Below are 22,338 nucleotides of genomic sequence, written 5' to 3'. Positions count from 1 at the left end.
TGACTCCCAAGTGCTAAAATTCATTCTTGCCTCTTACTACACACCTTTAGGTAACTTCCGTACATTTTGTTATTTTTTTCATCCACTTTGATAAGATTATACGAGTGCAGATGCAGTAACAATTGAGACACATGCCGTTGGTACAGCTGAATACACACTCTCGCTTTCCACCATGGCTTTCCTGTTCTTCCAATATCTGCTGCTGTTGTTGTTTCCAGAGCACACCAGGGTCACCGCCCCCACCCCCTGCTGTCCTTGTCAGTGAGCACAGGACACCCCTCCTCTTTCAGCTCTTGGCTCAGTGCTAACTCTTCAGACAGACCAACCTCCGGCCTCCCCGCCCAGAGTCCCTTTTCTCCCTCCCAACCAGAAGCACGTTCTCCCAAGTTTCTCTTTACTGTTTTCTTCATACACTTAGTATTTCAATTTAATCTGTTGTTTGTTGTTTAGCGTTTAATTACCTGTGTGCTCCACACTGGCAAAAAGCCCGTAAGAAGGACTCTTTGTTGGCCTCAAATCAGCTGCATTATGCCAGGCTTGGGCTCCTCAGAAAATATTTACTCAATGAGATAAGGGAACAGAAATTATTTTTCCAAATATGCTTTTTCCCTTTTATGCCCGGTCTTTCATAAGTAATAACTCCTGGAAGCCAAGGCTGACATAAACAACTGTAGTTTTCAGGGTCACAGCGTGGGGTCCACTGTGACCCGATGTCTTCTCTGCAGCTATCTGACTGCTTGTCTATGTGCCCATCTACCCACCGATGATCCATTTAACCACCTCCCCATCCACACACGCTCACACCCTCTGGACGGACGGCTGAGCAGTACTGAGTACTATAACAGCAGACCCTGCTCCGGGGGAAAAGCAGCATTCATTCCCAAGTCTAGTCAGTGCTGTGGAACAAGCATAAGCAGAAACCAAGTCCAACAACCCAGACCAGACCTGCTGTGAGAATTCAGAGAAGGAAAACTTAACTGGGCCGTCCACCGTAGGAACTGCGGGATAAGGGAGAGAGAGAGAGAGGGAATGGGGGGGGGGGGCAGGATGCCTAAGGGATAAGTAAGGAAAGACTTACAGTGGTACAAGGCTGCGAAGAGGCACAGAGAGCAACTCAAGCAACCAGTACTGGAGCTGCCCTGGGGCCAAGTAGGAGAAGTAGATCTAGGGGACAGAACCAAGTTAGAGGCCTGGAGAGAGACTGGGAAAAGCCATGGGGCTCTGGAAAGGGAGGGCCCACACCTCAGGGAAGCCGACAGTGAGAAAACTCGGGCCAGCAAAGAGCAGGAAGTGTTCACTCAAGAGACCTGGAGTAAATGGGCTTCCAAACTAAAAATCTCCAAGGCAGGACTGCCCTACAGTGCAGGGTTTTCCAGAGGCCAACTTTCTCTATAACTGAGAGCAAGATTAAATGCACAAACACAAACAGGAAAGAGAAAGAAAAAAGAAAGAGGAGGAGAGGGAGGGAGGGAGGGAGGGAGGGAGGGAGGGAAGGAAGGAAAGGGGGGGGGGGGGGAGCGAGGGAGGGAGGAAGGGAGGAAGGAAGGAAGGAAGGAAGGAAGGAAGGAAGGCAGGCAGGCAGGCAGGCTCCCTCAGCCAACCCTTCTGATTTCAGACCATGTTTTAAGCAGCTCCAACAACCCCCACCTTGGAATTACGGTATTTAAATGAGGTCATATTTTTAAACTGGAAAGGGCTATGCAGTAAAATCCAGTTCCCCCAACATCCCGGTGACACAGCGCTGCCCACAAGCCAGCCTCTGTGGTGCTCATCTCTGCAAATGCACATCCTCAGAACAAGGCACAGTCAACCAGGCCTCCCTGGTAGCCCCCTCTGCACCACAAGGGCCCCAGTGCAAGCTCTTTCCCAGGGGGCACCACCTTATTCTCCCTCAGGGAGTTAGTGAAGCCAACCTCAGATGACTCCAACATGGATCTGTTTAAAAGTCTCATTAACAAACAAACACTAAACTGAGGTAAACTTATTCTTAAAACAGCAAATCTACTTCTCCACAGAAATTTGCTGGAGAGATATCTAAGTCAGAAGCCTCCACTAGACTTAAATGCCCTGTTGAGCTCTGCCACCCCAGCAGGTCTTGCACAGCAGCAAACTGGGGCAAGGCACTGCCTAACAGTCCTCTGCCTCTGAGTGCTGGGATGAAAGTCGTGCGTCACCACAGCGTGGCTCACTCAACTTCTCGGTGGTTTTGTTTTCTTGTTTTCTCTCTCTCTCTCTCTCTCTCTCTCTCTCTCTCTCTCTCTCTCTCTGGAAGGACCTCATGTACTCCTTGTTTGTGTGATGCAGACATCAAAACCAGGGCTTTAGGGCTTTGTGTATGCTAGGTAAGCAGCCTTCCAACTTGGCCATATCCCCAGCTTTTAAAACTTAGGCTTGTAGTGCTTGAACCTGATCCGGATGTAAAAGGTACAAAAGGGAAAATTTCACGCTTTCTGACTCCTTTGCTCCCGGGTAAGCATTGACATGATATGCAAATTCCTGGCTTTTTCTCTGCAGGGGACGGGGGGGGGGGGGCAGCAGAGAATACGTACAGTCCGGGTTCTCACTTCTACTGAGCAATGAAATCTGATCACTCTCTGCTGTTTAAAAGTACTTACATATAGAATGGCAATTTCTCCCATTAGGCTCTTATCAACCTTTAGTATATAAGCGATGCCACAAAACAGGGTTCAGTGCCACCATAATGTTCAATTAATGAAACTCAGACATGGTGGCCCTGCTTAAACTACATATTTCTGTATAACCACACAAATCTGCACACCAATGTGCACGGGAATATGGACTCACCATCAAGTTTGCTTTCTTCAGCTGAGAGCAGGCTTTCTCAGCCGCATCTTTATAGACATGAGTTTTCAAATCTGAGTTCCCCTCAATCACGAGCAAGTTTTATTAAAACTCCTGTTTGGGGGCTCCACCCCCAAAGTTCCACACTCAGCAGGCCTGGGGTGAGGCCCAAGTGTCCTAACAGTGTCCCAAACTTGGTCGGCTTTCTTGACTGGCTCTTCCTCCTCATCCTCCTCTTTCCCCGTCCTCGTCTGCAGCCTCCTTACTCACCAACCATTCCTTCCCTGCCTCCTGGTTCCCTACCTTTCCAAAACCTTGCTCCGGTCAGCCTTTGCCTGCTTGTCTCCTGTCCACCACAGATGATCCGTACTGAGCATCCTTACAAAAGACTCTATTGTCTTCTGGGCCACACAGACCCTACTCTTGAGCCTTCCAGTGTTTGAGCTCCCCTTCCCCATCTGGCATGTCATCTTTCTAACCCCTAAGATGCAGCAGATCGCTCAGCCCTCTCTTCAGTCTTCCCTGATCCCAGGGAAAGGGCATCCTCTATCTACACGGAAAGTACAGAAGTGATGAAGTGCAGGACAAGTTAGGCGGGGGCTAGGGGTTGAGAAAACCTGGAAAAGCATTAGTAGTGGGTTGATCTAGGCTTAGGGTGTGTGTCGTTAACCATATTATTATAATTTCTTATCTAAACCTTTAAAATAAAAGATACAGAAAATGACAGAAGAGAAAAGAAAATCAAGAGCCAGGCACAATGGTGCCTGCTTGCAATCCCGGGGCTGGGAGACGGAGGCAGGGGTCCTAGAAGTCCGTCTCAGTCCCAGGCCTGTCCTAACTGGCCACAAACCCCATCTTCCTAACCGGTACCTCAAGTGCTACCTCAGAGAAAGCCCTGTCAGTGAGTGGGGATGTTTGTTCCCTCAAGGATCTCCCAGCAGAGAGCAGCACCTCAGGAGGAGCACACACAACCTAGGCGTGAAATCGTGGCCTTCTCATGTATGCATTTGCTGTGTTACCGAGGGAAGCTAGCTAACCTTAAATCACCTGTTGGCTAGATGAAAAATGTCACCTGCTTAAAAACACGAATAATTGGAGGCCGGGTGGTGGTGGCGCACGTCTTTAATCCCAGCACTCAGGAGACAGAGGCAGGCGGATCTCTGTGGGTTCGAGGCCAGCCTGGTCTACAAGAGCTAGTTCCAGGACAAGAACCAAAAAGCTACAGAGAAACCCTGTCTCGAAAAATCAAAAAAAAAAGAAAAGAAAAGAAAGAAAAACACGAATAATTGGATAATATATATAAAAGCCTTGCATGGCAAGGCGCCTGGGATAGAGTAATTGGTGAGCAAATATCAGTCATTGTGCACACAAGCGCATACCATTGGGTCATGAAATCCAAATGTGTAATCCAACTCCCTGCACAGCACAATAGTTCATAGCTGCTGAGAGCCATAAGCAGAATGCACAGCAGAAACCATGGCTACTCCACACTGTAAGAAGAGATTATTCCCGCTTCACAAGCCCTCGCTCCAGCCTCCTTGCTTTTCCCGTCAGCCCTTACCTTATAAAGGAGGAACAAAGGCATGGCTTTGTTTAAGTTCAATACCAAAGACTCCAGCAAATGTTTGCCTTGCCCTTTTAAAGCTCCCTCCACCCACACCACACCCCAGCAAACACATAAAAACGCCATTTGCCCTGCTTGGCAGTGTGTAACTCAATCTTTTCGAGACCTCTCCCAGGAGCCTCTCCCAGTGCACTCTTTACTTTTGAAACCATGGGATGCCCCCTAATACTCTCTATCAGATAACCTGCTTAGAATTGGGCCCAAGTTAAGCAATGCTGGGATGCAATGGCTGTGCAAATGGCGGTCTCTCAAGTACCATAGAAGCCCCCAAGCAAAGACATCAACTTACTAGGAGTTACGGGGTCGGGGATCAGCAAAGTTAGAACCTCGGTCACTCGGAAATATGGTCTCCTTTAGACGGCCCATTGGCTCTCACTTTGTGCATCCTGAAAACCAATATTTGCACACCTTGCCACATGTCTGGGGTCCAGTGATCTCTTCTTACAGTGTGGTTTCTGCCGTTCAAGGGGGAGAACACTGCCCACTTAGAAGCATGCCCTGGGAAAGGCTCATCATGACCATCAAGTTTAGCTTTTTATAAATTACTTTTCAGATCTATTTATTTTATTCTATGTATAGGAGGGCTTTGCCTACATATATGTGTGTGTACCACTTGTATGGCTCATGCCCTAGGAGTTCAGAAGGTAACAGATTCCTCAGAAAAGGCATCCCAGGTGGTCGTGAGACACCAGGTGGGTGCTGGGAATAGAACCTGGGTCCTCTACAAGAGTAACTAGTGCTCTTAACCGCTGCATCGTCTCCAGTGCCCCAAGTGTAGCTTACAGAGTCCTGTGCTTGGCGCCCAACATATTGAAGCACACAGTGTGACGGCACGTGCCTGTAATCCCAGCACAGCAGATGGAAGAAGGGCAGTGAAGGGTCCATGCTCAGCCTCTGCTGAGACCTTGTCTCAACAACAGCATCCACTGAACATCTTAGAGGAAACAGAAATGCTGGGAAAGAGACAGACAAATGGGGCCGAGTAGACGGCTCAGCAATCGAGCCTTCAATGCTCTTCCCCAGGACCCAAGTTCAGCTTCCAGCACCCAAATCTGGTGGTTCACAGCTGCCTGTAACTTCAGTTCCAGGGGAATCTGAGATCTTCTTTTGGCTTCTGTGGGCACCACACACACACACACACACACACACACACACACACACACACACAAATTAAAAGAAAGAAAAAGAAGGAGGCATGAAAAGAAATAACAAAGCTGAGACATGATAGATCCGCTGTGATTGGGTACTGAGTGTAAACTGACCTCTCATTAGCGTAACCTCAAAGTAACCAACCACAAGGCAGGGAGCGGAGGAGAAGATTGCCCTGAGTCTGTTCCTCCCAATTCCCTGCTTCCTCGTGTGAAATGTCACTGCCATCACAGACCTGCTCTGTCACCAGGCTGTCTCCTAAGCTAGAGGAGAGATTACTAACCCACGTGCAGGAAGTCGGGTGGGGCTTGCTCAGCACTAGCTGCCCCTTAAGAAGGCAACTCCTGCAGGAGGACACCACCCACACAAGGAGAAAGGGAAGACGCCAAGACCTCACAAGGGCTAAGGAGGTCGCTCTGGAGAACACTGCCCATCAAATCTCCACAACGACTGGGCCAACTTTTCTACAGAACAGGCAAAGTGGCACTCGGGCATCCCATGGGCTTCTGTCTCCCTTACGGATGGCCTTCAGATACATGAAGGCCTCTTACTCCTCCCTACTTGTCACCAGCCAATCATGTCAACAACCACTCCTCAGAAATGGCCTCAGTTCTTAAATGACATCTTTTTAATGTTGAAGCAGAAATCGGTAATTTGTCATTAATTAAAGTATCGAGGGGAATGGCTCAGGGGAAATGTCAGCATGACACACCACGCCCACCTTGCTGGCTCCTACAGGTTCAAATTTACAGGTGAGCTTCTATTGTAAATCCAGTTGTGTGTGTGTGTGTGTGTGTACACTCAAGTGCACACATGAACACATATGTATAAAGGTCAGAGAACAACTTGTAGGAATCAGCTCTTGCCTCCTACCATGTGAGTTCCAGAGACAGAACTCTGATCTCATTGGCATTGGTGGCAAGAACCGTCACCTACTGAGCCAGCTCACATGCCCTCCAGTTTCTATGCCTTTTCTAAAGCATAGAAAAAGAGGCAAAGTTAGAGGAACCCACCCTTATCTGCTAGTTTACATGTGAATGTGTTTTGTTTCTTAAATGCTGAACCTCTTGCATGGTTTTGGATAAAGGAAAAAGAAGGAAAAAAAATTCTCCTGCATTATTCACATACTGGGAAAAAAAAGTATAAGAAAATCACATGGAGAAAACCATAAAAATGAATTAGAGAATACCAGAGAAAGAGTTGGTGTGACGGGAAGATGGAGAATAAGCATGTGAATGAAGGTAGAAAGAACCCACTGATATCACAGAACTGCAGTATTAGAGAACAATGCCTTTAGAAGGTACGAGCGAGTTCATTGCTGTGCAAGAGCCACTGCTGGGCTAGTCAGCACACACATACACGCATGCACACACATGTACATGAGCCTGCACACACACAGAACTCACTAACAGCAGGCTAGTCAGGAGAGAGATGCTGATGTTGGTTTAGTCTGCATACACACACATGAACACAAGCACACACAAGCACACACACGCACACACAAGCACTCCGTTGATAAGAGCTTAGTAGCAGTGGTTGTGGCCATTCCCGTCCACGGCTTTCATGATACAAAGAAGGAATAAGGATAAGGATAAGGATAAGGATAAGGATAAGGATAAGGATAAGGATAAGGATAAGGATAAGGATAAGGATAAGGATAAGGATAAGGATAAGGACAAGAAAATAATAAGGAATAAGGATAAGGAAGCTCTGGGCACGAAAGTGTTAAACGACCACAGTATCCCTGCTGGGGCTGGGTGAGTGCGGGCCCAGGACGCTGAGGAGGGGGAGGTGAGTGGTCAAGCAGGATGGGGTCTTCAAATGGCTTTGCCTGAGGACGTGCAGCCAAATGTCTGTTTTCCCTCCTGACCCCTGTAAGTTACATCCTACGTTCTGTGAGGTAGGAAAATCATAGGACCCAGCTTGTTTTAATGTCTGAGTTCCTTCTGTGAAGATGGTAAGAGAGGAGCCGGAGGGTAGCATCTGCCCTCCCGTTTACCTAATCTTGCGGTGCTGGGATGCAAGTCTGAATCTGAGATCTACACACATGTCACATGTGATGTCTCCTAGTCACATGCCCCCAGTGTCATCCTAAATGCTTGTTAGCACAGACGTGTCCCCGAACAGCCCTAAAATGACTTTCTTCTTGAGGGGGTCTTTCCCAGTCCTAGCAAGCTGGAAGAATGTTCACAGGTGACTTGATGACAAGGTCCTGCTCTACCCTGGTGAGCAGAGATGCTGGCCTCAAATGCGACAAAGAGAATCCTCACTGTACCAGGTTCATAGTAATAAATTAGTCTAGGTTTTTCTTTTAAAATTGTCAAAAGAAATGCCTGGGGGTAAAAGCACTCGCCTCGTGAACTTGACAGTCTGAGACCCATCTCCAGAACCTACATAAGAAGTTAGGTGCACCTGTGATCTCAGTGTGTTTCCTGGGAGACAGGAGGCAGGGACAGAGAATCGAATAGAAGCTCTAGTCCTCCTGGTCTAGAGCACGGAGAGAGGCAGAGGTAAGAGGCCCTGGCTCAAAGCAAGGTACAAAGAGGAATCTGAAAGCTGACCTCTGACCTCTACACGCATACCCTGGCTCCTGTGCAACCATGCTTGCACACACAGAGACACATGATAATAAACAAAAAACTTCTAAGGAAAGATGAGATCAAAACTCATCTCTGATGGTGGTGAGGGAGAAATGTTTTTACTGAATCAAGATCCTTCAGTAAAGGCTGCAGAAAGATTTTTCTTTCCTTTTTTTCTCTCTTCTCTCTCTCTTCTCTCTCTTCTCTCTCTCTCTCTCTCTCTCTCTCTCTCTCTCTCTCTCTGTTTTTTTCTTTGAGAAAGGGTTTCTCTTTGTAGCTATGGCTGTCCTAGAACCAGCTCTTGTACACCAGGGTGGCTTTGAACTCATAGAGATCTGCCTCCCAGTGCTGGGATTAAAGGTGTGCGCCACTATTGGCCAGCGAGAGATTTTTTTAAAACACTTAAAGGTGAAGAAGCTCCTTCATTATAGCATTTGATTGAGTGTAGGAAGGGGCAAACACAGAGACGGGGTGAGGAGTGGGGATTGGTGTCCTGATAGGGTGAAGGACCCAAAGAGGACTGTGATCCACAGCATTGTCACAAGACACCCAGCAGCACCCCAACACTAGCGTCCCATACGTCACCATGAGACCTCTCTTAGCAGGTCAGTCTTGGAATCACCGTGAACAGGGAGACAGCACTGAATGAAAAGGTGGAGGGAAGGGCTTCAGGATTCTGGGAGCCTGGGAAAGGACTGCAGTTAGGGCTGCCACTGTGTGGGTGACGTCACCGCCGTGGACGCTCAGAGCTCTCCCTCAGCACTCTGAACTCTCTGTTCTGCTCTTCACAAACCAGCCCCTTGGAGACTCATGTTGACAAGCCTGCTTTTTAAGTGCCAGCATTTGGTGACAAAGAAAAACTTAGAATCATCCCTGTGAATGAGAGTGTGGTATACAGCTCTCCCGCCATATTCCTCTGGGCAGGAACTCAGGCATCTACGGGACGTTTCTTCCCCCACTCCCGACCATTTCACAGCCAAAAGAAAACTGAGGAAGGGAAAGCCAGATGCTGGAAGCTGGACTTGTGGCAGAGCCTGTAATACTAGCATTTGGAAGAGTGAGGCAGGAGGATTACTGTAAGTTCACAGCCAGCCTAGGCTATACAGAGAGACCCTGTTTGAAAACCACACCCTGCCCCAAGAAAAAAAAAAAGAACACATATGTTGGCTACTCTGGCGTAACGACTAGGCCCTGAGCCTGCGGCTCACTGCAGGGACCTTGGGCTGCACTGACCCAGCACCACCCTGACCGGTTCCCATGGTTCCCACACTGTGACAGTGGCAACGCTCAGAACCTTCAGAACCTCGCCATCTAGACACCAAGGACCAGAGACAATGCTCAGCCCAGACTGCACAGACCCCGGAGGGAAACAGGCCCTGTCGAAGACAGGCCTGGCACAACCGGAAAAACCGGCTCTGAGAGGCTGGCCATCATTGCAGGCTCTGCCTCCACCAGGCTGTGGCTGGGAGCGTGGGAACAACCTCTCCTAGAGCTGCTCCCATCACTAAAGGAAGCTGAATGATTCCCTGGCCTCTCCATGCGTTTGTTCTAGAGGACAGATAGATACAGCATGCAAGGCAGCCACAGAGGCAGTGGGTGACGGAGTAGGACAAGGGAAGGCACCCGGAGGCTGAGCACTGGTCTAGCACATGGGAGGCCCTGGGTACCACACAGGATGTACACACACTAAATAAATAATCAAATTTCCTAGAAGAGGAGCTAAGGCGAAGGCCCAGTGGGTAAAGTCCTTGATACATGAGAGTGAGAACCATTTCGAATTTTATTGTGTGGCCACCACCCTGACCCAGGGAGCCATAGAAGACCTGAACCTAGGGTTGATGCCACTGCGCATAAAAATTCAAACGTACATCATGGCTGGAGAGAAAGGGACAACTAGGAAAAAGTAGTGAGTGTGCACTCCTCGTGAGAACCCACGCACAACCTTGCCCAGGGTTTCTAGAACTCGATTATCCAAAATAATTCCTAGACCTGCAGCAACAACAAAATAATCTTCTAAATCTGGTATTACAGTGTGTGCCTGTAATCCCAGACCCTCTCAAAAAATGATACCAACCAAACAGAAACTCCTTGTTTTTAAATATGGGTAAGAACATTAAATTTTGCAACGGTTCATAAATGCTTTAATATTCTCATGTGTATTGGTTGTCTTGTGAACCACAAGTCTCTGTTCTCTGTCCACGTTAAAAAGAAAAACCCTGTGCTACAGACTGAGACCCCTCACGGCCACCCCTGCCCAGCCCCTTGAAGCCTACAGAGAATGGGCCAGTGTGAACGGAAGTGCAACTCCTGGAATCAACAAGCACAGGCTTCACAAGGCCACCATTCTTTCTGCTTTGCTGCATGTCTTCCCCACAACTGCTATGCTGTGTTGCTTTTTGCAGTCTACTTACTATAAACTCAGTGACATTTTAGGGAATGGCCTCAGACTCTAGGGATGTGAAAGCAAGCTCCGTCAAGTCCGCTCAGCATCCCAGGCTGAGGGATTGGCTTTCAGCCCTTGTCTCCAAATGTTCTTCTGGTTTGTAGAATCGTTTGCAGCTTTTAAAACTTACCCTTCAGTTAACAGAATGACAGCCACTAAGGATAGACATTAAGAAACGAAACAAACTCGCTACAGAAAGTAGCATGAAATACTTCCTAAAAGCAATTGATATTGTCAGTGTGTATAAGAAAATCAGCATGTCTGCCGAGTACATGTGTGCATACATGTGCAAACCAACAAACACCCAAGCACGCATGTGTACACCCAGACATATGTGTCCACACACATTTAAACAAGCAAGTGAGCACTTGTATATGACAAGCGAGTGGTATGTAATGAACTGGCTGGATGGCCAGCACCCATGCTCCAGCAGGCTGGTTGGTGCAGTAGAGACATTCCAACACATCCCAGTGCTGTGCCCTTACACAGCTGGCCCCTTGTGTAGTAGAGCATAAAGAGAAAGACAAAGACAAGGGGCCTGGCTGAAGTGAGGGAGGGAGGGGTGGCAGGAGCCTTGGGACAGCACAGACAAACCTCTGTGAGCTGTGACAGTGTTGGGAGGGAGGAGGGAGCTAAACAGTCGTGGCAGCCAAGAGCACGTGGTGAGTGCGGGCATGCCAGAGACACGCTTTGCCTGACGTCCTGTGTGAAGCTTGATCTGGCATCCTGTGGAAAGAAAGGCCTGTCCCCTTCTCTCCAGGCTGCACTGCTGATCTGTCACCTTGTGCCCACTTGGGTCACCTTTCTCGGGCCTAAAGCCAGTTTCACCTGCATTGTTTTATACCTGAGTGGAAGGAGACACTGAGCAATTCATGTTCTTCTGGAAAGCCTGCCTGCAAACTCAAGCCAGTTTCCTCTCTCACCCAGCCTCCTCGCAGAGGACAATGAGGCATTGACAGCCTTGTTTACACTGACTGAAGACAAGGCCTCCCAACACTCACCCAGGTGGTGCACAACTGAAGCAGAAAACCAGCTTAGCCTTTATCTGAAAGGTTCCTGTAAGTGCAAAATGAGGCTTAAGAACCTGAAGAAGCTGAGAATACACAAACTTGTGGCTGAGAGCAAACAGGGCTATCTGTGGAAACCTCTCTTATCCAAACCCAGGCAGTGGCTACATCTGTCCTTGACACCTGTTTGTCGGGGATGCTATTCACCTCCCATCTTAACCACACTTGCACCCAGAGGAACAGAAAGGGTCAAACAGTCAACAAAGTGTTTCAAAGCCACAGTGCTGAAATGTGATTGTCCGTCCAGGTCACAAGATGTCTGATGGTGGCACAGAGAAGCCTAGGGGCTGTAGGAGACTCTGAGCGACAGCTGCATGCTCTATAATGGAGCACACAACCTGAAGGACTGCGGACTGATGCGGTGGCTGACCTTGTTTTGTCAGAGCAGAGCCTGCCCAACCGGAGTCCCCACAAAAGGGCAAAGCTGTGAGGCTTCTAAAAAATGAAATAAGTTGATTTTCTTCCTTCTGACTCAAATTCTAGAAAACTACATACACAGCATTTTGGAAGCGTCTTCAGGGAATAGCCAATACAGGTTTCACTAACCTTTGCCTCTTCGTTCACGTCCCAGGTGAAGGAAACAGCATTGTACGCGATCTCTTCGATGTTCCCAATGGTGTTGAAGCTCTCCTTGTAATCGGCTATGACATTGGAAGAAAAAAAAGTCTTAGCAGAGTAGCCAGGTGGGGAAGCATACTCCCGCCCATAGTCCCTGCACTGGGAGGTAAAGACCAAGGCTCTGGAGTTCAGGGTTATCCTTAAGACCAAGTGAGACCAGTCTGGGATACATGAGACCCCAGCTCAAAACACACCATACACATACACGCCACACACAATCACACACATACCAACAGTGATAGGAGTCTCTCGATAACACATTGTCAATGACCAAGTTTTAAATTTGCTGATTTTTCTGGCTACTTTTGTAATAAACTACAAATTTCTGCTGATACTTATTCCAACACCGCTGAAACACTGTACACACGTTCTTTTATTAAAGGAGTAAATCTTTATAAACCATGTCTTTATCTGATTTGATCATTAATTCATTTTGCTTTTTTTCTTATCACCTTCCTACTGGCTTTCTCGACAGGTCCTCCACAGGGACTTTTTTTTTTTTTTGGAAAACAAAATATTCTGTCAATCAGATGGTGTCACTAGGACTTTGATAAAGAAACTACAGGACAGGAAAGGTCTTCATGTGCAGATAGGGTTGCGGATCAAACACAGGCCTGAACATACTAAGCACATGCTCTACCATCGAACTGTACCCCCATGCCAAAAAAAAAAGACATTGATAAAACTAATTTTTGTACTCTAGAGAGTTGAGTGGATCACACTTGGTTGATGGTCATCACTCCAGTCTCAGGCCTATTGTCACTCCTTAGATACTATGTATCCACTCCCTTCCATCCTGTATACTATGTATCCACTCCCTTCCATCCTGTATACTATGTATCCATCCACTTCCATCCTGTATACTATGTATCCACTCCCTTCCATCCTGTATACTATGTATCCACTCCCTTCCATCCTGTATACTATGTATCCACTCCCTTCCATCCTGTATACTATGTATCCGCTCCCTTCCATCCTGTATACTATGTATCCACTCCCTTCCATCCTGTTTGACTCCCTCACCAAGACAGTAGCAACCAACAAGAGATATGCGCTGTGTATTGTCATGGGCATGGTGAGCTGACATCTCTGCTCACACAGCTTAGGTGTTTATAAGCTGTGTAGTACTCAAGCTAAGGTTGTGGGTGCAATAAATACTTAAGATATATTTATAATACAGAGTTCAGCTTTAACTGGGTGTCCTGTATTTAATATGGCAGCCCTCACCACTTTATTTCCATCTATGACTACGCTGAAACTCATGGTAACCAGCAGGCATAATTTCCTATTTCCTCTCCCAGATGATTAAAATGCCTGGTACCTCAGATAGCACTGCAGGAAGAGTTCTTACTGCTAGGATCAGGATGGCTGCAGGAAAACCTAGGACTGTACTTAAGAATGACTCTCCAGACTCCATTAGGATAGGCTGCTGGTCTAGCCTCAGGCTGAATTCTATTTCCCCTCTTTCTCAGATCTCTTCTACTTTCTACCCACCCTGAGGGGCTGGAAAGTGGCATCGCTGGATGTTATGTCTACGTTTCTTATGTTTACAAGATAGCATCTCCTTGCTGCATCTAGCCAGCCAGGGTTCTTATGGAGAGCTCTCGCTCATTTTCTTTGTGCCCGTTCCTATTCCTGCCTGAAGAAACCTCAAAGCAAGGTAATACCATTTTTTTTGGCATAGTTTTGTTTTGTTTTGTTTTGTTTTTGTAACCTAAACTGGCCTTGAACTCAAAAATGCCTTCTCTGAATACTGAGCTTACAGTTCTGAGCCACTAGGCCCAATCCTAGATTTTTATGTTTTAAACAAAGCACATAAACTTTTAATATGCAAGGATATATATTCAACATAGGGAAGTCAGGCAAGTATGTATATTCAACATAGGGAAGTCAGCCAAAAATAAATAATTTAAAAGCAACCACAGTCTGCTGAGCCACAATTAACTACCTTTATATCTATCTATGGGGCTGGAGAGATGGCTCAGGGGTTAAGAGCACTGGCTGCTCTTCCAGAGTTCCTGAGTTCAATTCTCAGCAACCACATGGTGGTTCATAACCATCTAGAGTGAGATCTGGCGCCCTCTTCTGGCATACAAGTGAACATGCAGACAGAACATTGTATACATAGTAAAAAAGTCTTTATCTGTGTGTTCTTTCTTATCTATCTCCCTTTCTCCAAAACATGCAAATATTTTTACACAGTAATGTAATAAATACTTTTTCATTGCTGGCTGTATTGTTTTGATTGGCGAATCTCTAGCATCTTCCCATACCTAAACCTTTGATAAGATTATTGTTGGGGACCAAATACCACCATATCAGACCTTGTGGCATGACTTTATTCTTGTTTCTATCTTTGGATTTTGCTTTTCTGTTTTATTTTTGTTTTTTGGGGGGGGGATTTTGGTTTGGTTTTGAGGGTTTTTTGGGGGGGTAGGTTTTTTATTTTGGTTTGGTTTTCTTTCAGGGGGGGTAGCTTTGAGACAGGGTTTCTCTGTTATAGCCCTGGCTGTCCTAGAACTCACTCTGTAGACCAGGCTGGACTCAAACTCAGAGATCCCCCAGCCTCAGACTCCCAAGTGCTTGGATTAAAGACATGTGCCCCCACCACCCAGCTGTGATTTTATTCTCATTGGTCACCCAGTTAACAGTTAGTAGTTAACTGCACCAGTGTTTAATTTATTTTACAGCTAAATGTTATATAAATTTAATTATATTCCATTAAAGTAAATTCTCAGGGGCAGGTGGAGCCTACTGGTACAGCAAGGGCCAGAGAAAGGAGAGGTTGGATTCAACACTGTGCACCAACACAAAAGAAAATCTAAAAAGCGTATTCTCAGAAATAAGGATTTTGCTTTGTTTTGTTTTGTTGAGACAAGTTCTCACTGGGTAGCCCTCACTGGCCTGGAACTCACAGAGATCTGCCTGCTTTTCCCTCCCAAGTGTGGCCATTAAGGATGTGTGCCACCAGGCCCAGCTATAATCTTAGGGCTAACCCAATTTGGTCAAACTGTTTTAGGGAAGAACAATTTACACCCAGGGTGATTGTGCCCTTTCTTCTCAGACAGCCTCTTTCCAAACTGATATTCAAAACCTGGTCCCTTACTTTGGGCAAGCCAACAAACTTTCACACTTTGAGAGAGGAGAAAACTAAATTTGAAAATTGAATTCCTTGATTCTTCAGGAAGCACCTCTGAGATAATCTCAGAAATTTGTTTGAGCAAAGAGCAGTTTGAAGGTCAGCTGTAACTAAGAAAGCAAATGCCACGTCAGAAATGCAGACAAACCAAGGGGATTGGACCAAGCACCTAAGACACCGTGGATTCCCACATCACAAGATTGTATTTTCCCAGTTTTAATTTCTCCCCTAAAAAAGGCTGAAAAATGGAAAAACTGCCATACCAAGTGCAATATACAAACACTCCGGAATCTTCTTATCTTGCACTCAATCAACAGACATGATAGATAACCAAAATGTTTACTGTGTGCCAAGAGATGTCCTCACTAGGTCTCTCATCTTATAGCTTTTTCAAAAGAGAAAACAGAACACAACACATAATATAAATAAACAAGACAATTATCCTAAATCTGCCTGCTTTTTCAAATGAAACTTAAATTTTCTTTTTACTAATGTTTCCAGCCCATCAAAAACAGAAAATTAAGATGAAGGCAGTTTTATTAATTATGGTAATTGACACACAAAAGGGCAATCACACAGCTGAGCAAGGAGCCCCGAAGACCTGGGATCACGGGGAGGAGCAAAGGTGATGAAACCCAGCTCCGTGATGCCCTGCTGTTGGCCATAAAGCCAAAACCTCCAGGCTAAGGTTGCTGTGTTCTGGACAAGTCAGGGCAAGTGATGTGGAGATCCATAGCCACGGACATCCTTCAGGGTGTGCCAGGGTGTGTCGGGGTGTGTCAGGGTGCCCCAGAGCAGAGTGGGTAGTCATGTATTCCCATGGCTTGGAGACTGCCTGGCCAGTGCTGCTCAGTAGGTGGGGCCACCAGAGGCAGTGGAGGCCTTTGGTGAGGTGCAAGCCACTGCCAGAGATTTTCATTCCATGAGCATGGGGTGTGGCCAGGACAGCATCTCTGCCAGCTCTCAGACCACCTCGTATGGCTCCTTTGCTACCTACTTTCTCCACACAAGGAGTCGTGGTTCTGTGGCAGAACGGTTGGCTCCTTTAGGCACTTTTGGTTCGTGCCTCATGTGGTCTAAGAAAACCCTTTAGTCTTCACTTAGGAAGTTCATGTAAGACTGTCATCTGTCCCCCTAAAAACCTTTCCATCTTGGTGGACACACGCCATATACAGGAGGACCAGCCATCTCTCAGGGACTCTCAGACACAACCCATTCTAAGAGGTCTATCTTTGTGCCCAGGGTGGACTCAGAAACACTGTTTCCTTCTGCTAAAGTCACTGCCATCTTGTGGACTTCACACCCATAGGCTTTTGAGATGATAACTGTGCTCTAGTCCTGCAGTACCAGCATGCCCACTCCTACTGAGAAATCAAGCTGCGGAAATCACAGAGCTACCACAGATCAGCTACGTTTGCTTTCAGGCCTGCCTGATACCAATAGCCACACTTTCAACTGCAATTTCAACCATAAGTCATCAGCAGACATTGATAACACATGCTTTGGTAACTACTTTATGAAGTGCTGAGGGAATGTATGTTGAAGGCAAAAATGAAGCATTTGGGGACTGTGGGAAGTCACTTAACAAAGGAGGGCAGGAATAGGGCACTACTTTAAAAAAAGATTTATTTATTTATTTATTTATTATGTATACAGTGTTTTGTTTGCATGTATGCTGCAGGCCAGAAGAGGGCACCAGATCTCATTACAGATAGTTGTGAGCTACCATGTGGTTGCTGGGAATCAAACTCAGGTCCAGTCATCATCTCTCCAGCCCCAAAGAATAGGGGGGGTACTTCTACAGAGAAGGAACAAACAAACAAAAAAAAATCTCCAGAACCCGAATCACGAGAAGGCTGAGGAAGAAGTTCAAGCAAGCCCATTCATGCAAACCAAAGGCACTGACTGGTGCGGTGGGAAAATGATGCTCGCGGAGGTACACTGGTCTGTTCTCTGTCACTTGCATTTTAAATAAACGCTGACTGACCAGTAGCCAGGCAGGAAGTATAGGCAGGGTGACAAGACAGGAAGCAGAGGCGGGGCAGCGAGAATTCTGGGAAAAGGGAAGTTTCAGTCTGCAGTCATCACCCAGAGACAGGGGAAGCCAGACACAGAGCAAGTAAGATGTGACTGCCTCACCGAAAAAGGTACCAACCCACGTGGCTAACACAGACAAGAACTATGGGCTAATGTAAGTTGTAAGAGCTAATAAGAAGTGTGAGCTACCACGCCAATGAGTTTATAATTAATGTAGACCTCTGTGTGTTTCTTTGGGAATGAACGACTTTGGGACCTGGTGGGACAGGAACCCAGTTAACAGATGCCCACATTTTTTACAGTGTCTGTTGGAAGGTATTGAGTACACCTGTTTGCACACTTACCACATGCATTTCTGGTACATTATCTTCTGCACAGAAATTATGGGATGCCACTGTGTTTAATTTCGCAGGAGGTAGGATGCTAAGTGAATCCTTCTGTTATCTTTTACTTTTATCTTTTGCATACAATCAGTGGTCTGTTAATTGCGTGTTTTCTTTTAACTCAGTCTGAGGCTACCTCAAACTGATGGTAAGGGCACTGTGATGTTGGATGGCAGTCAAAGGAAAAGCTAGCTCCTGAGCCTTAATTAAGTTTCGTGCACTTGGAGAATTATAACTACCGCCCTTTAATTATTCTCTATATATTGCTGGAGATTAAACAGGGTGGTATAATTAATACAGAAGATGGCACTCTCCTGGAAGACGTGGATTCTGCCTGGACTAGTGAAATAATGAAGGTGGACTGCTGTAGACGAGTCTGGGAACTGTGCCAGGTCTGCGCACAGCCGCGGCAGCCGCGGCAGATGCTTTTTCTTGCTCCTGAGAATATGGCATGGTAGATATGTGTGGAGCTCTGATTCCAAAGGTCCATCTGGAGGGTGAAAGTCAGGCTACAGCTAGCAAGCGCATTAGCTGTGGAACCCTAGGCCTATGAACTCTTCTGTGACCCTTAGTGAGTTACTTCTGAAGAACAGAAATGCTACCTAAAGAAGGCACCGCTGCTTGACATGGTGGACAATGGCCATACCTGACCCCAAACATCTGTGTCTCCCATCTGCAGGCCTGAGTGATGATCTCACAGAGGAAAGTAGGTCATGTGAGGAAGGGAGGGAGTGAGGAAGGGAGGAAGGAAGAAAGGAAAAAGAAAAACTAAAGAACATATAAGCACGTTAAGTTCCTCTCCAACACTGCTCTTACTTGGTTTGTGTCTTAGTCTGTTTTCTGTTAGTACACTGAATAACATGGGCTTTAGTAAGTTGCTATTAAAAAAAAAAAAAAAAGCATGTAGCTTTCCAGGATAAGAAGCCCAGAAATGGCCTGTAGTAAGAGCTTTCTCATTTCACAACCACGGGTAAGGGAATCACATGGAGACACGGGGAACACGCCGGCTCAGGAGCCCCTCCAGCACATCTGCCTCTCGTGACCCCATCTCATTCCCCGCTCACACACACTAGCACATAGACTGGGGGTCGGGTTCCCAACCCATGAACTCTGGGGAACACTGGTTATTGAGGGCCAGGCTGGGACCATTGCCTACAAAGCTCTGTCTCCATACAAAACCAAACCCTTTTGGCTTCTGTGACACAGAATCTTTCAAGTGTGGACCTTGTTAAGACACAATCCAGTACATTTCCAGGTGAGATCATGAATATGTGTGACCAACACTGAGTGACTCTTCCGTGTTCTTACTCTACAGCAGTCAATGTGTTTTGCTATCTACTCAGCGTGGCTCATTATAATGGCCTCCCTGGTATGACTGAAAATGACATCCTTCCTAGGATTCTCTTTGCACTAAAATCTATGATTTTGTGTGTGCGTTTGGTTTCTAGGGCAGGAATTATATGCCTAGGGAAGGAATTATATAGGGCAATGTTACAGATTTCAATATAATAACAATATAAATGAAAGTAAGAAAAACTGGGTTGTAGAGTAGTATTATGTTCCATGTATGTCGTTATTTTTTTATACAAGTTTATTTTACTTTTTCTATTTACTCATTATGTGTACAGTGTTCACTCCACACCAGAAGAGGGCACCAGATCTCAAAATGGATGGTTGTGACCTAGTATGTGTTTGCTGGGAATTGAACTCAGGACCGAAGAGCAGACAGTGTTCTTAATCTCTGAGCCACCTCTCCAGCCCCACTGACTTCATTTTTAAGAAGGCTTGTCCTCGGGCTGGGGAGATGGGTCAGTGGAGAAAGTGCTTACCAAGCAAAGCATGAAGATTAGTTCATGGACCATACACACACAGAGAGACAGAGGGGGGGGGGAGAGAGACAGAGACAGACAGAGAGACAGACAGAGAGACAGAGAGACAGAGAAGCACACACAAATTGTCTTGACCTGCAAATGACTTCAAAACAATAGTGAAATAACCTCAATGATAGTCATATTCCGTGTGTAAGCATGTAACTGCACATATATTGAGCCTATATATACACCATAGCTTAAAACTACACACCTAATCAACTTGACTAGACATAAACCTAATTGGTCTATGTGACTCGGAGAGTTTTAACTTGAACTGTTTTGTTGCTGGCCTACACAACATTAATCTGTGAACCACACAAAAGCACCTGGCACCTTCAGAGAGTTTTCTCGATGTATAAAAATACAAACTGTGCTTTGGTGATCATTTAGACTTCTGTATGATATAGAGTGTTCATTATCTGCTCCAGTTTCCCAGTCTCTTTCATCACTTGACGCCTTGGTGCTCTGTGGGGCAGAAACGGGGACCCGAAGACTATCAAACACAGAGCTAGAAGTTACTGCCTTTCCGAGGACAGTCCCTCCAGCGGTGACTCTGACCTTTCCCACCCCATATCAAATAGCTCCAGAAATAGTGGCCTGTGGTAAAACAAGATGATTTTTAAAAGAAATAATTAAAAGAAAATAAAAGCAATTTTCTCAAATGATGTTACTTACACTATTGCTAAGAATCTCAAGAAGTGAGCTCCTAGAAAGCATTCATGGTCATTTCAAAAGCCCATCATAGTGGAGCATCAGTTGTCACTAGACATAACTGTGGAAGCGCTCAGCAGAGGACCAGAGCGCTAAATGGAATAGATCCACACAGAGAAACGACCTTCTGATCACCAGGGGTGCCACACACTCTCAGTCCTCGTGTGGATGATCACAGAATCGTCACTAAATTGAAGCTCCCAATTCCTCCACCTTCTCGCTTCCCAAGTGCCATACGCAGCCAGTTAAATCTACCAGACTAGCTTGCCGTCACGGAAAGATGAATCTGCTCTCTTGGGGGGGGGGGGGGTTAGAGGACCAACGTGACGAACCACAAGGATGGCTCCTGACGTCTCCCCTTACTTTTACTTATTTTCTAGCATTATTAGAGGGTTTGATAAAATTTCAAGATTGAGATGCTGTTCTTTTAAATGTATCTTTTGGTAAAGCTAGATTAGATTTGTCCTCCAAAGAGAAAAAATGATTGCTACAGTACTGAACAACGGTGACCCCAGTCACCTGGGCATCTGAGTCCCACAGCCTGGACAGGTAGATGGCTTGTCTAAGTCGGTCCTCCATTCATACGTGGGTGACTATGACCAATCACGACAAAACTTTTATTCTGGGGAATTAGTATCTCGGGGAAAGATCAAAGCGGAGATGCTGAGCTCCAGGAGACTCGTTTATTAAGAAGCCCTTGCTTATTTCAACACGCATCTTTGAAAGGGGGAAACGCTACTTGAGGTCTCATTAAAAACATCCCCAAGTAAAGACAGCATCAGGTTTCAAGCAGAACACAAAAATTAAACGAATGGGAAGTATAAATTACACAATGAGCAGATTGCACCCTACCTATGGAAGATGTGCCTTCAGGGTAGTCAAGTCAGTGCCCAGAAAAGCAGGGGCAACAGGGGGAAGGAAAGGGAGGGAATACAGCATTTTATAGCCCTCACCACATGGGTCGGGTGTCTGTGTGTCTGTGTATGTTTGTGTGTGTGCGCGTGAGCACATGCTTGTGTTTGTGTGTGTGTCTATGTGCATGCACACATGTGTATTTATCTGTGTGTGCACTTGTGTCTGTGTTTGTGTGTGTGTGTGTTTCTCTGTGTCTCTGTGTGCTTGCATGTGCACGTGTGTATCTGTGTGTGTTTCTGTATTTGTGTGCGTGCACACTGACCTCTCATTACCATCTGGCAAAGTCTGTTTATGGAGCAGCTCCACCCTCTCATTAAAATGTGGCGGGGGTGGGGGGGAAAGGGGGTAGATGCAGGACAGGGGCGTGTCTTCCAGAATCCACTACACTCAATCCTCCCTGGGACACTCCTTCTGATTAGTCACTCGGGCTCAAATATTCCCAAGAAAAGAAAAGCTGTTATCAGAAAAGACTCATTAAACGATACTCTAAGAGCAGAAAGGAAAAGTGGGGGAAAGGCTACAAAAACACGCAATCCGAATTGCCAAATCTTGCCTCTTTGTCTTTGTTTGCTGTAAAGCAATTTCCAATTTGTTCAATCCAGTAAAACTAACATTTTCTCGCTAGGTTTAAAAGGAGAATCCCCCCCCTCCCCGGTTTATTAGTGCGCATGATGCTTCTACGCTCAGTCATCGGATCTTAGTTACCTAGGTTTATCAAAATACCTAGTGTGCAATAAAAGGGCAGCTAATACAAGAAATTCCATTGCTGGGCTGAAGGACAACTCAGTCAGCCAAAGGCTTGCCTTGCCAGCACGGGGCCCAAATTCAACCCCCCAGAACCCAGGATTTTTTTTCTTTTGTTTTGTTTTTTAATCAAAAAATATGATGACATGCTTGCAATCCTATATTAGGGAGACAAGGACAGACAGATTCAGCTAACCAAGTCCAGGCCAATGAGCGATGTACACCTGAGAACTGACAGGCAAAGTGGACCATTCTC

The 22,338-nt window shown here is 46.2% G+C and overlaps 1 protein-coding gene across 4 annotated transcripts in view; it reads right to left on the bottom strand.

Moving 5' to 3' along the window:
* Grhl2 (grainyhead like transcription factor 2) overlaps positions 1-22,338 on the bottom strand; it is a 115,890-nt gene that overhangs the window by 31,986 nt on the left and 61,566 nt on the right. For all 4 annotated transcript variants that reach the window (XM_050162962.1, XM_050162953.1, XM_050162943.1 and 1 more), the window contains one exon: positions 12,211-12,305. In XM_050162962.1, the coding sequence (XP_050018919.1) occupies positions 12,211-12,305 (95 nt within the window). The remainder of the gene's footprint in view (positions 1-12,210; positions 12,306-22,338) is intronic.

The sequence above is a fragment of the Alexandromys fortis genome, unplaced genomic scaffold (genome assembly GCF_014885135.2).
Source record: "Alexandromys fortis isolate MF-2015 unplaced genomic scaffold, M_Fortis_MF-2015_v1.1 scaffold_17, whole genome shotgun sequence".
In the NCBI taxonomy this organism is placed as follows: domain Eukaryota; kingdom Metazoa; phylum Chordata; class Mammalia; order Rodentia; family Cricetidae; genus Alexandromys; species Alexandromys fortis.
This window is presented reverse-complemented; position numbering and strand designations above follow the sequence as displayed.